The sequence below is a fragment of the Camelus dromedarius genome, chromosome 13 (assembly GCF_036321535.1).
Source record: "Camelus dromedarius isolate mCamDro1 chromosome 13, mCamDro1.pat, whole genome shotgun sequence".
In the NCBI taxonomy this organism is placed as follows: Eukaryota; Metazoa; Chordata; class Mammalia; order Artiodactyla; family Camelidae; genus Camelus; species Camelus dromedarius.
In genome coordinates, this window is record NC_087448.1 from 10,990,221 (window position 1) to 11,006,722 (window position 16,502).

General features: G+C 39.2%; 1 protein-coding gene across 2 annotated transcripts in view; it reads right to left on the reverse strand.

The window, feature by feature from the left end:
• The window catches only part of RAP2A (RAP2A, member of RAS oncogene family), a 36,863-nt gene continuing 20,361 nt past the window's right edge, over positions 1-16,502 (reverse strand). The window contains exons 2-3 of one of the 2 annotated variants that reach the window (XR_010383581.1): positions 2,434-3,824; positions 1-1,476 (exon numbers count right to left, since the gene is read on the reverse strand). Coding sequence is in view for 1 of the 2 variants with exons in the window: in XM_010980236.3 (XP_010978538.3) it covers positions 3,587-3,824 (238 nt within the window). In the remaining variant the exon portion in view is untranslated. Of the gene's footprint in view, positions 3,825-16,502 lie in introns of both variants that reach the window. The other variant, XM_010980236.3, reaches the window with a different exon arrangement.

Genomic DNA, 16,502 nt, shown 5'->3' on the forward strand with positions numbered 1-16,502 from the left:
TTTCATTAAATAAATTTATTTGTTAAAATAATTTAACTCCAAATACAACTGTTGAATTTGCATTGAGTTATAACTACAATTCATGTTTTAATTGAAATGTCAAGGTTTAACAACTGACATTGTTACAAAACAATAAACTGTTGTTCAATTTTAAATGGTCAGTTGTATTAGAGCTCAACAATTAACTGTGAACTATATTTATCTCTGGGAAACCCCAAATCAATAAGGATAAGTCTGTTTCCAAAACCCACTGCAGTCATTCTTGAAACCCTGATCAAGATTTGACAGATGCACAATAACACGTTAATTAAAAAAAAAAAAGACCCCCATAGTCTTTAACATCTGATTGGCTAAGGAGACAATTAAAGCTTACCCAAGTGCTAGTACAAGACTGAGAAGAACAAAAAACTAAAAAGCGAAACAAACAGACAAAAAAACCAATGGCAACAAGCAAAATCAGCACTTTCATATTCATACATATAGACACCATTCCCACTGGACAACTCTTGAAAAACAAACGGCAGACATCCTTAGGCAACATTTCTTTGTATAGAAAAGCAAATATCAGTAGTTTTACCACAGAAAAGTGATGGCATCTGCAGCGATTCGAGTCAAAAGTTCAGTCCTATTTCTACAAACCAAAGGAGAAAATCATCAAAGCACCTTTCAATAGTTCAAGAAAGATTTTATGTAATACTTCTGATCAGATGCTGGCTTGTTTTGTGTAAGTTGAACAAAAGGAAAAGGCAACGGTTACCATCACTATCACAGCTTAAAAGAACCAAAAAAGTTGCAACATAAAAGAAAAAAACTTTTAAAAATGCTGCCTTTGTGTAAAAGTAAACCAAGACAAAACAAACAAACAAAAAAAACAAAAGAAAACCTTGTCACAATAGCTAAAGAAAAAGTGGGTCTTTGGATCAAACCATAACATTTTTAAGGCATGTTAGAAAAACGTTCACTTATCTAGTTGCTAGTCTGATCAGGGCAGAAAATAAACAGTGACACGAGGTCACCAACTTTTAGCCACTATCATTTCATGTGCCAACAAGTTGAATCTTCCTGTTCTTAGGCTTTGTATTAACATCTCAACAAACACATTCACTCAAGCTGAGTTATAGTCACACCAGATGGAATACCAACAGTGAGAGCACATGAGGGTTTCCACGTTTCTGGGTATTTTTGATGCTTTGTCACTAAATACGTAGGGCTGTGTGGAAACACAGACCAGGCAGCCAAATCAGTTATTATTAACATCTTTACAGTAAAAAAAAAAACACCTTAACTGTCTGACACAAACACTTCTAAAACCCCAATTTTAGGTCATCTTTTCCGCTTGGTTTTGCCATACCTTTCATATTATTTAACTTATTTTTCTTCTCTGCATAGCAATCCACAATGTAGAACTGTAGAATCTTTATAGATGTTTCCAGTATATAATCTTAGTTGTCATAAGTTGCTATTAAATATGGAATTCTAAAAAAAAGAATCATTCTGAGAGGTTAGAGGCTTCAGAACTCAAACAATGCACTAACAAATATTTCTATTTCAGTTGATGAAATCATACTTGAATCTCTGATTAACCACCTTTTGCACGATGCAATTTGTTTCAACAAGACTGGTTAGAACTTTCTGTCCTATAAACAAGGTGCTCCATAATCAGGGATTATATAAAAACTACATTAAAGAACACAAATATTCATAATTCAAAGGCTTTTGACCACCACAGCCTGGTTTTACCCAAATTATCTGTTTTCTCATCTATGAAAAGTACTAGCTAACTTTTTTTCTCTCTTCCAAAACTTAATGCCAGTTTACTAAACATGTGGGGGGCTACTGTTGATTTCAATAATGTATAAAAAAAACACTTAAATAATTTAAGAGAAAAAAAAGTTTTTGATACACTATATTCTGCAGTACAGACTCTCAGTATAGGCAATTATCTCTGACTTGTGCCAAATTCTTAGGAACAATAAACACACATGCACACGCACTCTTCGCTCAGTTACACACGTAAGACCAGAGGTTACTTGCACAAGAGTGTGAAACCAATGAAATGTGGGGCAGTATGTAGATCACAGGCTCAGTGATATTGCAGATCTGAAGGCCAAATTCATCTCCAGAGCATCAGCTCAAGATACTCTCCTTAGCACTTCTAACACTGAGGTTAGTCCAAAACCCTCCTGCACTTGATTGTAAAACTTATGAATAGGTTTTTCCTGTGCCATTAGTCATGCAAATGATATAAATACTTTATGGCTCTGAAAGCCAAAAATGTCAGGACTTGACTTGAGCACCTTTTCAAAGCAAAATATTCACTCTAGCTTTATTTGCCACTTCAGTAATCAGGGCAAAATTGTTATAAGAAAATCTTTATATAATTCTCCAGGAAAATTAAAGATAAAAGGCTTTTTTTTTGTATGTGTCTCTTACCTTCCACCCTGTAATTTATGTTCTGCTTTGAAGCCCAAATTATTTCACATGGTTATTCAATTTTTTAAATGCCTGCAATAAAGCTCTGCTATAGCCAACTTGATTTCGAAAGCAGGTTAGCCAAGAATCACACCACAACCACAGCCCTTAAAGGCAAGAAGGAATCTGCTGCTTTAAGGAGTGTAAAAATGCAAGATATCTTTACTGTCCTGTGAGGTTTCTGCAAACGGGAACGTATGGATGCAAATGGCTTCGTTTTCCTTACATGATGGTACTAGTTAATCTACTAGAATGCTTCCTGTTAGTAAGGCTACGCAATCTCTTTCCATCACAGTTGTCTCCTTCTTGTTCAGTAAAGTGATAAAGACCAGCCCTGCTTGGTTAAGAGAGGGTGGGTTTGGGGTTTTAACTCAGATCAAACCCTTGTTTTAAGAGTCTCCGTTTTCTGGGCAGAGCAGGTGATAACACATTCTAACGCCAGGTTGTATTTTTACACAACCTGTTCTGACTTTTGCTCTATCAAGGACGGATGTGTGCGTTAGTTCCGTGTCACAAATGAGGATAACATCTACAATTAAGCATCGATTTTGAAAAACAGAAATGTGTCAGCTGAGCAAAGAATCTCTCCCTGTAACGCTGCCGGCGGGTCAGCTGTTGTTCTCTCACTTGACGCAATACGTTGGTTAGAAGCACTGTCTCAGTTCCTGAAATTCAGTACTCTCGTAGGAAAATATTTCTCCTTTACTTATCTCTTTTTTTTTTTTCAAAGACGACAAAATATTTCAATTGTAAGTGGTCACGGGCATTCTTCTAGTTTCTCTCCCATGATTATGTTTAACATCTACAACAGTGGCTTCGGTCAACTCAGTGATGATGCCAGCGTAGCTTTCCAAGGAGATCACCCTGTCGACGGACTGGCTATGCCTGGAGTTGCAGGTGCCTAGAGAAGACTGAGGACAATGGTGACAACGGGAGTTACTGGACCCAAATGTTACTCAGAGATATCAACTGACAACCACGGCTCAACTCGGGGCAAGCGCTGCGGCTTCACTGCAGACCGGCCCCCACGTCCTGCAGGCTCGCAGTGGAGCGGACGAGGTGCGCATGGCCAGTGGTCGGGGCGGCTGGGGACCAGGACGGCCCGATGTCACCGCTATTGTATGTTACATGCAGAACAGCACGGGTCGTCCTTGTCGGGCTGAGCCGCATAGTTCATCTGCCTCACGATCTCTGCAAAGAGCTCGTCCACCATCGTCTTGCTCTTTGCCGAGGTCTCCATGAAGGGGCAGCCCCACTCTTCGGCAAGGGCTCTGCCTTCGTTGGATGACACTTCTCTCTCGCTTTCCAGGTCCACTTTGTTCCCGACCAAGATGACTGGCACTTTCTCATACCTACGAGAGAATAAACCAAACACAAACGTGTTGGAGAAGTGAGCGCAAAGTTAAACAGCTCAAAGGCGTCTTCTCATCTCCCCCCTATATTCTACCACCAATATTCTCTTCAGTTGCGTGAAGAATTATTTGCTCCAGTTGGCGTGACATCTGCCTGAAGGCACTGAGAGGCAGCTCTCAACGTGGATCACAAATGGGTTTTTCGAAATGATGTTTTTAATTAATCAATTATACATCTTTTAAAATCAATTTACCTTCCCAGACCTACTCGGAAAATTATTCTCAGAATCTCAGAATAAATCCCATTAGATGGATTAACTTAAACTTTTTTCACTGTTAAGAGATGCTTACTCAAAATCTCAGTTGATGAGGTAATAGCTCTACTGAGTAAACAAATAATTTAATTTTATCTAATTTCAGCATTTTACTACACTCTGAAAGTATCCAAAACGGATCACATTCTAATGGTCCCTAAATGAGAAAAAAGCTAGCAGACAACATTAGGGTGGGACCCACCAAATATGGCTAGACTCTATCCCTTTATAAACTGCAACAGATCAGCCCGCTGAGAGACAATTATTGGTGCTTTTCAACGTGTCAAGGATTAAACCTCTCAATCATTAGCTTTATCTGATGTCATCTCTCCTTTCCCTTCCTAACTAGAGTCGGTGTGCTATAGGCTAAATGTGTGTCCCTTCGAAATTCATATGTTGAAACCCAGTCCCCAGTGTGATGGTACCGAGACCAGGCTTTGGGAAGTGATCAGGTCACGAATGGGCTCAGTACCCTTACAAGAGAGGCCCCAGAGAGCTCTTCTCCCTACAGCCACGTGAAGGCACAGGGAAAAGATGACAGGCCATGAATTAGGGAAGCGGACCCTCACCAGACAGTCCAAGCCTTGATCTCGGACTCTCCAGCCTCCCGAACTGTGAAGAGGAAGTTTCTATTGTGTGAGCCATGCTGTCTATGGTCTTTCTGTTACAGCAGCCAGATGACTAAGACAAGGTGCCAATGAGTAAATGTGTTTGGAAAAAGCTAAACTAACAGAAAACAAATAATATGCAAAGAACAAAGAAAGGAGATCCCAAATCGTTTTGGTACCTAAAGATGATTCCTTCTACCACGTTACTCATGGTGTAAAGACACGTGGTGTGACTGTGCACATTTATTTACTATTCTTGGTTATGTTTGTTCTAAGTAATGCTGCTAATACAGTTTCCTAAGGCTGTCATTTTTACTTAATACATCATTTTAAAAGCTTTTTGTGATTTGAGTATAGATCAATATGTGTGTCTGTGTGTTTGTATTTTCCCCTAAGCAGAATGTCTCTCTAACTTATAAAGGCAACAAACTGCCCACAAGTGATAACAGAGGTGACTGGGCGCAGCTAACCTGTTAGAAGAGACACTACACATAGTCAGGATTTACTGAGGCAGGACTCGAACAGCCACAGGAGCCTGAGTAACAGGTCGGTAGTTAATGGGAAGGACAGTACTTCCACGATTTCATCATTCTGTCAAGATGGTTCTCTCTACTCACCCGAACTTACAGAGCAAACTAAATTTCCAACAGTCTCACTTATCCTCTTTGGCACAAGATCAAATGGAGAATGGTCTCAACAAGAGGGCACAGCCCAGACGGTGCGCCACGTAGCAACCTGAGACCTACAGACAACTTAAAAATGAGTGGGGATAACAACAAGATCTGCATATTATCACTTTGCAGGAAATGGATGTGGACAATTCCAGCTTACACCGAAGGACTTCACATGCATTCACTGTGTATCGACTGCACTTTCTGCTCTCAGATCATACTGAGAGCTGTGAACATATGACCCAAGAGCTTTTCACATCTTCTGGGGCCCTTACATACAATTTCGTGTACATCCTTGGCCTCTGGGAGGACAAACGGCAGTGAGGATGAAGCTGCACACAGACTATCAATCAGCTGCTTCACAGACAAGCCCTCTTGGCCTGCTGTACAGAGAAGCTGGCAGGGAGCTGACACTGCCAGTCGTGTCGGGGCAAAGTCGTTTCCTAATCTATTTTACTTGCAAAGATGTAACTGCATGTGTTCGTTTTCCTTGTGAGAAGAAATACATCACTGTGTGCTTTAAAATGCTTTGTTTGGCAGCAAAGTAACATGAACATTAATACAATTTAGTAAAATTTATTGATTGAATTTAATTAAGGGGAAAAATTAATTCCAATCTGTTTACAATACCTAATAATAAAAAGGAAAGTGATAAGACATAATTTTCTATCATTAGTCAAGCAATACATATTTTAAGGAATATTTTTCAGTTTAAATACAGTATCATATCATGTTTTATATGTAAAGAAATACATCTTGTGCTTTTAATTAAAAACTACAAATATATGGATTTTCAAAACGTGCAAAAAACCCCAAATCATTCACAGCTGCAGGATACACTAAATCAAGACTCTGAACACATCTTACCAACAGATTCTCAAAAGGGCAACCAGAACACTGCAAACACTGGTCCACGTGCGACAGCATTTAACAACTGTTAAATGAAGATGTCAATGTAGTATCAGAGACCTTGTCCATCACATCACACACTGAACTGTCAGTGGTCTTTCCTAAAAACCAAGACGCTAAAGATGATGGAGAAATTCAGATTAATATCCTCAGAAGACTTATAAAGACTGAACAAGATGTTCAGAAAAAAAAGGTATTGAGTACACTTCAGGATCCCAGACGGTGATAAATTCTGTGTCTCGTTCTGTGAACATTAATATATGAGACAGGATTTGGAGGCCCAGCTTCCTGTCCCACCACTGAGAGGCTGCAAGACTGAGCAAATCATTTACTTTTACCCTCCTATATTTCATTTCCTTGTCAGTGAAAAAGGAGTAAGAATATCCGTTCCCACTTAACGCGTAAGGTTCCTGTGAAGGTTGCATGAGATAATCTAGAAAAAACCCAGGGCTGGATAAACGCAGGGTGGTGTTCTCCCCTCTCCTGCCCGCGGATATGAGACCGCGGGCTCAGTTAAGTGTAAAGTAGGAGGAACTGATGGAGGGAGGTGAGGCGCTCCGGGGTGGGGCCGAACCAACAGGGGTGGTGGCGACGTGGGGGCAGAGGCAGGCGAAAGAGAAAGAGATGGAGTCAAAGGGATACAGCAGCCCCTGACGTCAGCCTCTCCTGCTCTAGTCCCCCGTGCTGGGAACCATCACAACAGGAAAAGCAGAAAAGCCTTCTCCAAACGTGGATACCTGGGGAAAGGGGATCTGAGAAGGTGCTGGGTTGGGAAGACAGAATCAGTCCTCTACATGCAGGGAAGATTTGGAAAAACCTGGGTCCTCCTTAAGGAAAAGGAAAGAAGCAAAGGATTAGGCTGACAGACTAGAGGAGGGCGTGAGGAAACCCGTCTTGCTCTCTGCTGTAGTAACATGATGTATTAATAGACAAGCAAACAAACGCCCAGACCAGGACTTCTGTTCCAGGACTGCCTCTCGCTAGTACTGCAAATTTAGAAAATGAACGTAATCTCCTGGCTCTTCAGTTTCTTGAACTATAAAATGAGCTGGATTAGACAATTCCTAAGGGGTTGTTAAGCTCCAAAGTCGAAAGTCAGAACAGACACGGAGGATCACTCCCTAGCCGACACGGTACGCATACGGAGTCAGGCCAAATGCAGAGGAAACTCATCGGTTCTGTGGGGCCAAGACACTAGGCGACAGAGTTCCGACTCCGCCAGCAGACAGGCACCGCCAGCGCACTCTGCCTTCCAGCAAGGCGACGATGCGCTCGGGACGGGATGCGGGTGATTCCATTTCACTGACAATACTGTTCAAACACAAAAATGTGGGATGGTTTTAACTATGTGAGCACCGAAGACACTACTGAAAACTGCCTGTTGCTGCATAAATAACTAATGATAACCAGCGCGTGTACATTTATTCACTTAACAAATGTTTATTTGATAAGAGCCTGCTAGGTGCTATATACTATTCTAGGCACTTAGGATACATCAATGAACAAAACAAAGAGGAGACAGTCATCAACAATGAACCTAAGTAAGTAAATGATTGGTTTACTAAATGGTGGTAAGTGCAATGGGAAAAAAGACACAGAACAGGAAGGGGGTTGGGAGCACAGGTGCAATCTTCAATCAGACAAGCAGGGGCAGCCTCGTTGGGATGGTGGCAGTGAGCAGAGACGTGAAGGGAGTGAGGGCGTTTGCCAAGCAGGCATCTGGGGAAGAGCGTTCCAGGCAGGACAGGGACCAGGCAGTGTGAAAGCTGGTGGAAGCGTGCGTGGTGGTTGGAGGAAAAGCAAAGGGCCCACAGGGGTCCATCTGTAGAACCTCCTGCCGCTCCTACAGCCAGAAACCCTGCAGCGCAGGACACTTGTTCATTTGAGACTAAATGGAACTTTGGAATCTGGGTGGCAGAAGGGGCCTCAGAAGACAAAAACGAGACATCTACGACAGGGCCAACGGGACTATTTAGGAGGACGAGGCGCTGGGTTAGCAGGTGATGGCAGTGCCTTCATTTCATGCTCTATATTTATTAATTGTTTTGTGAGTTGTCTCCATCTTTTCCCTTTTTCAAACACATCATTTGGGAATGAATTTGAAGATGCAAAGTTTCAGAAATATTTATGTATTACTGTTAACCTGATCATGAGTGGGATACCACTTTGTCCACATCTTAAACATCAGCTGGTTTCTCATCACCTTTGGCATATCTTCCCCTGGTATTTCCTTCAAGAGCATGACCACGGTCACACTGTGGATTCTGCAGCTCAAATAATTTTATTTTTGTTTATCGTCTGTGAACTAGCACTCGTTTTTATTAACATGAATCTTCACATTGTTTACTGTATTTATGAGCATGATTACATAATGTACTAATTAATAAAACTAGTTCTTTTAAGCAGCTCTGCTTAATGCATTGAATGGAAGCAGGAGAAATCCTGGCTTGAGTATCACTGAGCTGTGGAATACTGGCGGGCTTCTCAGGGAGGCAGCTTTGTAAATACACATAGTTCAAAAGCATTTGGTGTTTACCGATGGCCTTTATGTAATGGTCCTTTTTTGGTAACTGTCCTGATGTGTGTATACGTGTATTTTATTCTAGTTGTGTCTAAACTTGGCTGTTCACCAAAATAATGTGAGAATCGAAAAATACTGATTCCCAGGACCAACTCCAGAGCTACCGAATCTGAATTTGTGCGACCAGCGCCTATTAAAAAATATGTATCGATATCTCTAAGTTCTGAAGACTGTGAGGTTCAGCAGGGTTAAGGAATACTAACCTAATCTACTACTTTGTGACCCCACAATATTGTATGTGTATAATTCATGGTTTTATACTGTGGCAAGTCCAGGATGGATTTCTTCTTCCCTTCATTTATTCACCGAGCACCGGCTGTGGACAGGTACCGTGACACTCATTTCCTTTAACTTCCTTCTGAGGACATGGTATTGTAGTATATTAAAAGAAGGCCACGCTTCACATGCATTTTATCATGCTGTTCTCTTCTTTGTCACTTTTTCACAAGCAGGTAGAAATATAATTTTCTTTGAATTCAGCAATGAGAATCAGAAATATTTTTACTTACGAGGTTCCCTTGTTCAACCTTCCACCCATTGTTAAAAATCTCATCTGCTGCGAGTCTCAAGGCAAAATGTCAAAACACCTGATGCTTCAATCATTTCCATGACAACCTTACCAAATGGCTCTATTTGAACATCTTCCGTGATGTGGAACTCACGTCTCAGGCAACCCACTCTGTCCTTTCTGTCAGTTCTGCTAAATGTGAGTGTTAAAACGTTTATCCCTGTCTAATGACTGTGATCTCTAACACCTTGTCCCTCCTTCTCACAGGTTCTAGTTTTCACCCTTGAGAATATAAGAATCTTTTTTCCAAAATGAAAATAGGTTTTCTTTCCCCTCCTTGCTTAAATTAAATAAGTAATACATAGTGATTTTTAAAAATCTTTGGCAATATTTAAATAGGTGAAGAGGAAAATGAAAACCATTTTTAATCTCACCTCCGTGAGAATAAATGCTATGACTATTTTGGCGTATATCATTTCAGACTATTTTCCTACAGATATCTATATAAATATAGATTTTTATAAAAGGAGATTATACCAATTATATTTTGTAGCTTTGATTTTTACTTAATATCATGGAGTTTGCCATTTCAATGAGTGACATATTATATTAATGGCTAAGTGGTATTCCACTTTATAGAGTGTATACTATGAATGTACCACGATTTAATCACTCCTTCCCCATCAACTTCCCCTCCACTCATTTTTTTTTCACTCACAATCATCAATCTGATGAACTACCCCTAGAAGTGTAACTTCCTTCTCAAAGGTGTGCATAACGCTGCAGAATGAACACATGTGTCTGTCTGGCATACCCTTTGAACCAGAAAAAAATTACATTTCTAGATTAGTTCACCAGATTGCTCTGAACACATATACAGTCTCAAATGACACCCAGAAATTTATACTACAGCCAATAGTGCTTAAGAATGCCTGCTCCCCTCCACCCCAGGACTGATATTTTTAATCTTTCAATAAAGTATTATGGCAGTTCTGAAGAAAAAGAATGGATTTTGGTTAGGAGCTGAAGGCTCCCACCACAGCTTGCTAGCATGAGACATCAATACTTCCCGTAAGGATGGAAAACGTAAGCTACATAAGGCTCCCCTCTTCCTCTAAACTGACTTGCTCTGAAATGACTAAATCTTTCATCTTAAAAGGGTATGTCTGGTAATTTAGCTTGAATAATGAAAGGAAACCACAATCCTCTGCTGCAACTTTCTCTTGGTTTCAGAATGTATACTAAAGAACAGAGAAAAATGTGTAAATGTAATATAAAAATTAAATAAGGCCAGTAACGATACTAAAAAGATATTCAAAGCTAGCAGGATTACTCCACACTGATGCAAATAAAAATAATCAACTTTTATAGAAATTCAGAGCTGATATTAAAAAAAAAAAACAGTTTGATTGTGAGGGACCAATTGATCATGACAATGCAACTCAGGCATTTTGAATGTTGTATTAAAAAGCCATTGGAGGGAGAAATTTTTTGTAAAAGACACATCCGATAAAGGACTGTTATCCAAACTATACAAGGAAGTCTTAAAGCTCAATAATAAGAAACAAACAATCTGATTAAAAATTGGGGCCAAAGACCTGAACAGACACCTCACCAAAGAAGATATACAGGTAGCAAATAAGCATGTGAAAAGATGCTCCACATCATATGCGGTCAGAAAAATTCAAATTAAAACAGATACCACCACATCCCTACTAGGAAGGCCAAAATCCAGAACAGTGACACCACCAGATGCTGGAGAGGATGTGGAGCAAGAGGAACTCTCATTCATTGCTGGTGGGGATGCAAAACGGTACAGCCGCTTGGAAGACAGTCTGGTGGTTACTTAGAAAACTACCCATACCCTTACCACACAATCCAGCAATCTTTGATATTTAACCCTCCAAAGGGAATACTTACGAATACGTAACATCTGCACATGGTTGCATATAGCAACTTCATTCACATTTGCCAAAACCTGGAAGCAACCGAGATGTCCTTCAGTGGGTGAATGGATAAACTGTGGTCCATCCAGACAATGAAGCATCATTCAGTGTTAAAAAGAAATGGCCTGTCAAGCCATGAAAAGATAGGTAGGAAACTCAAATGCACATTAAGTGAAAGAAACCAACGTGAAATGGCTCTGAACTATGTGGTTTCAACTATATGACATTCTGCAAAAGGCAAAACGATGGAGACAGTTAAAAGATCAGTGGTTGCCAGGAGTTGGTGGGAGTAGGGAGCAGGGGATGAATAGGTGGAATACAGAGGATTTTTAGGGCAGTGAAAATACCCTTTATGATATCATAGTGACGGATACATGTTGTTAAACATTTGCCCAAATCCACATAATGTACAACACCAAGAGTGTACCAAGATAAACTACTGACTGTGTGATTATGATGTGTCAATGTGGGTTCATCAATTTAACCAATGTACCATTCTGGTGGGGGAAGCTGCTGATGGAGGAGGCTATGCATGTGTGGGGTCAGGGGCTGTACAGGAAGCCTCTGTATCTTCCTCTCAATTTTGCTGTGAACCTGAAACTACCCTAAAGAAATAAAGTCTTTTAAAAAGAGCCACTTGAGGACTAGTGTAGCTAAGCTGACTTCAGTCCATTAAAGTCTTTGCATTCCACTGATTACAAATAAAAACGCAGCACAAAATACAAAAAGCAACTACCAAAGAACTTCTGAAAAATAGAGAAAAGCAGGCAGATTTGGGAGGAGGGCCAAAGGCCAAGAGAAGACCCATATGGAGGTTGAGTTTCCTGGTTTTTCTCTTTTCTCTTGTGGCCTAGAGCTAAGGGTGGGCACTTGGTGGTGTGCACACAGCCAAAACTCCAGGAGAAATTCTGTCTTTCTACCCAGAAGACCAGGGTTAAGGGATTCCTGGGAGCTGGAGCGTGTGTGTGGGTGGGAAATCTCCCTTCCTCCTTTCTTTCCCTTTCCCAGCTCACCTGCAGTGGGCCCCTAGCAGAGCTGGGGTGCTGGGCAGCTAGGACTGCATCAGGAATTTCTGGTTAGTGGAACTGAGAAAAGGGTTCCTTAAGGTCCAAGAGGATGAGAGAAATCTCCAGTTGTTTTTCCTTCTCTTTTCTCTGTCCACTTTGCTGGGAAGATGATCCCACTTGTGAGAACTATGCAGCAGTGCAGAAGGTTATCAGACAACTTTATCTGTTAACATTCATAGAATATTCTACTCCATAAAGGCAGAATATATATTCCGGTCAAGTGCACCTGGAACTCACTAAGACAGACCATATTTTTGGCTAAAACAAAACTGTAACATATGTAACAGAGCTGAAATGATACAAAATATATTCTCAGACCATAATGGAATTAAACTAGCAACCAATAACAAACCGATATCTAGAAATATTTAGAAACAGAACCATACACTTCTAAATAATCCATGGATCACAGCAGACATCATAAAATGATTACAAAACATTTAACTGAATGATAATGAAAGTAGAACATATCAAAATCTGTGGTAGATAAAGCAGTGCACAGAGAAAAATTATAGCATTAAATGTTTATATTTGAAAAGAAGAAAGGTCTCAAATCAATGATCTATGCTACTATCTTAAGAAACTAGAAAAAGCACTACATAAATCCAAATTAAGCATAAGGAAGAAATAATAAGTAATAAAAAAGAAATTGAAAATAGAAAATCAACAAAACTAAAAAATGAGTTCTCTGAAAAGACCAATAAAATTGATAAACTTTCAGCCAGATTGACCAAGAGAAAAAAGATGACACAATTTAACAACATCAGAAAGAGGAAACTTACTACAGACCCTACAGACATTAAAAGAATATGTTCCTGAAATAGAAACTTAGATGAAATGCACCAATTCCTTGGAACAATTTGCTTATATGATGTCATTCATGTTCCCCTTCTCAGGAGGGGACAAGAGCTCTCCGTTATTGATCATATCATATCCAAGCCCCTCTGTTTAGCTTTTTCAGGTATCCAAACTCTAGCCCTTCCTATTTAATTCAACCTTACCTCTTACAACTTACCAAAGACAACCTTCTGTTCTAAATTCTGTCTCCTTGTTCATGATGGTCTTCTAACTATAATGGTCTCCACCAATCAAATTCTAACTACCATTCAAAGCTTAGGTCAAACTTCATCTCTTTTAAAATCTTCCCTTCCTTTTGTAGATAGCTCATTTGTCTGAACTCTTACTTACATTTTTAATTATTAAGAATTTGGAGCTCATAGGTTTTCACTAACTTATTTCTTGAGTGTCTACTAGGCATTGGGTGAGGGCCGGGAGATGGAAGACAAATAAAATCCTTGGAGTTCAAGTTGAAGGAAACACTACAAACAAACGACCAATGTAACTAAAGACTGTGACAGCTGTTTCAAAGAAAATCAATATTGATTAATACACAGTAACTTGGGCAGGCCAATATTACATGAGGTGATTAAAGAAGGTATTTCTGGGAGATGAAATCTAAGCAGAAAGTTGAAGATTGAGAATTGAGTCAACCATGGGAAAATACCAGGCATCAAACATTTTAGACAGAAAAAAACATAAAAGACAGGCAGTAGAAAAGTACTAGGTTTATTCAAGGAACAAAAAGGAGATCAGCATGGTTACAGCATAGAGACCAAGGGGACAGAAAAGCATGTGGAAGATTGAAGGACTTCTGGCTGCTATTCTAAGAACAGGAGAAAGCCACTGAAGGACTTTCAGCAGGGAAGTTAGGTGGTAAATGTGTTAAGAGATCAATGTGACTAACACACAGACAATGTACACACAACAGTAGCAGGAAGATAGTTAGGAGATGACTGCAGTGTTCCAGGCAAAAGACAACTATAACTTGAACTGGGATGATGGTAATGACAGTGGAAAGAAATAAAGTTTTAAGTATTTCAGAGGTAGCACCAACAAAGAGATGATAATAGACTGGTTGAAGAAGACAGCCATAGTGGTTCTGACAAAAAAGAGAAATTAGTAATGATTCATAGGTAAACTATCGCTTTTACAAGTATAGTTTTACCTCATAGCTAAGAACCTAAGACCCCAAAGGGAACTACCATACGCCTCCTCGTACCCCATTTCTAATACACTTGTATTGTGATCATGTTTAAAATTATCTTGGTTATCCAAATCACTACTTCTTACAAAGAAACTTTCAGTATACCATGGAGTTCTTAATAAACATTAAAAATGATCTCCTCCTCATTTAAAATTTGATGATGATTTTCCTGTAGAAGTGGCTACTTCCTTTTCCAATTTAAGTTTCAGTTTTTAAATATCCTACTCAGGTTACTCACTTCATGTTTACCTTAGTATTATTCCTGGATTTCTACCTATTTTTTACTGATAACCTGGGAGTCTTTTTAAAGATGTATGTTGTTTCCAGATACAAATCTTTCTTTCACTATGTAAGATAAAAGTCATCTGCCATTCAAATTTCACCCTGTTAAAGGTCTTTCTACGTACTCTCAAATTACTACCTACTGGTAAAGAGGGTAAGATTCTTAACTTTCTACTTTTACCAAACACTTGGACATTCTGTTTATTTCTAAAAGTTTGTGAATGATAATTACCCAATACTATAAATGTATATGAATTATTACTTTAATCAAGTCTTTAAAAGTCTTAGAAAAATATGACATCAATCAGTAAAAAGCCTCGAGCACTTTCTGATGGGAGGGACAGTATAAATAAATAATAACTCCAATACTGTCCCCTTCTTAGGCCCTCCCAAGAAGGAAAAAGTAACCATTGTATTAAATTTCTCTATTTGGCCTCTTCAGCATTATGTACTCCTCAGGCCAAGCTTTCCATTTAAAAAAATTAAGTCTGGAAAATTCTAGTACTTCAGGGGGTGGGGCAGAAGGGAAGAGGAGAGTGAACTGGTAAAAGCAGTCACTGATCTGTCTTCATCTAGGGAAAAGGTGAATGGTACTCAATTTGTCCTAAAGCAACTGAAGGCGACTCAAGTAATTCCTTGAAAAGAACAAACTGTCACGATTCACCTCATATGAAGTTGCTCATTTAAATAGCCGATCTATCAATTGTTATTCTATGCGCATGCTTTCAGTGCCAAGTGTAAGAACTCTTTGTCTAGCCCTAAATCATGAAGATTTTCTCTGAAAGTTTTACAGTTTTGCATTGTATGCTTATGTCATGATCCATTTTAAGTCAGTTTTTGTTAAGATATGAGGTTTAGTTTATTAAGCATACCTAATTGCTCCAGCTTTTTATTGAAAAGGCTATCCTTCCTCCACCGAACTACCAAATATGAGAAATAAATCTAATCAAAGATGTAAAAGACCTTTACAATGAAAATTACAAAATAATGTTTAGGAAAATTAAAGACGACCTAAATAAATGGAAGAATATACTATTCACTGATAGGAAGATTTCAACATTGACACATCAATTCTCCACAAATAGATTTACCTATTCCATGCAATCCCAATCAAAATGACAGCAGCTTTTTTGGGAACTGTTTGTGTATGTGTCTGTGGGGTGAGGGTAACTGACAGATGATCTTTAGAAATATCAAAACTCTTCGGAAAGCAAAACAGCTAGACCAGCCAAAGCAAATCTGAAGAACAAAAACAAAACTTGAGTATTAGATACCAGATATCAAAAATTAGTATAAAGTTATAATAATTAACATAGTGTGGCTTAGACATAAGGAGAAATAGAAAAATGGAACAAAATAGAGGGCCTAGAAACAGATCCATACATACAGATTTGCCTGATTTACGACTAAGGTACATCTACAATTCACTGGGGGAGATGGTCTTTTCAATAAATAGCACTAGGTCAACTGGATGACCATAAGTGGGAAATAAAAAACCCTTAAACCACCTGCTCCGCAATCTAATATCACTCTTACAAATTAGAGCTGAATCACAGAATGAAAGTCAGATAATAAATCTTCTAGAAATAAATATGGAGGATGAATCTTCATAACCTTGGAGTGGAAAAAGATGTATTAATTAGGACACAAAAGAGAACTAGCCAAAGAAAGATTAACAAACTGACTTCATTAAAATTAAGAATTTATGCTAATCAGAAGAAACTGTTAATCAAGTGAAAAGGGGAGGC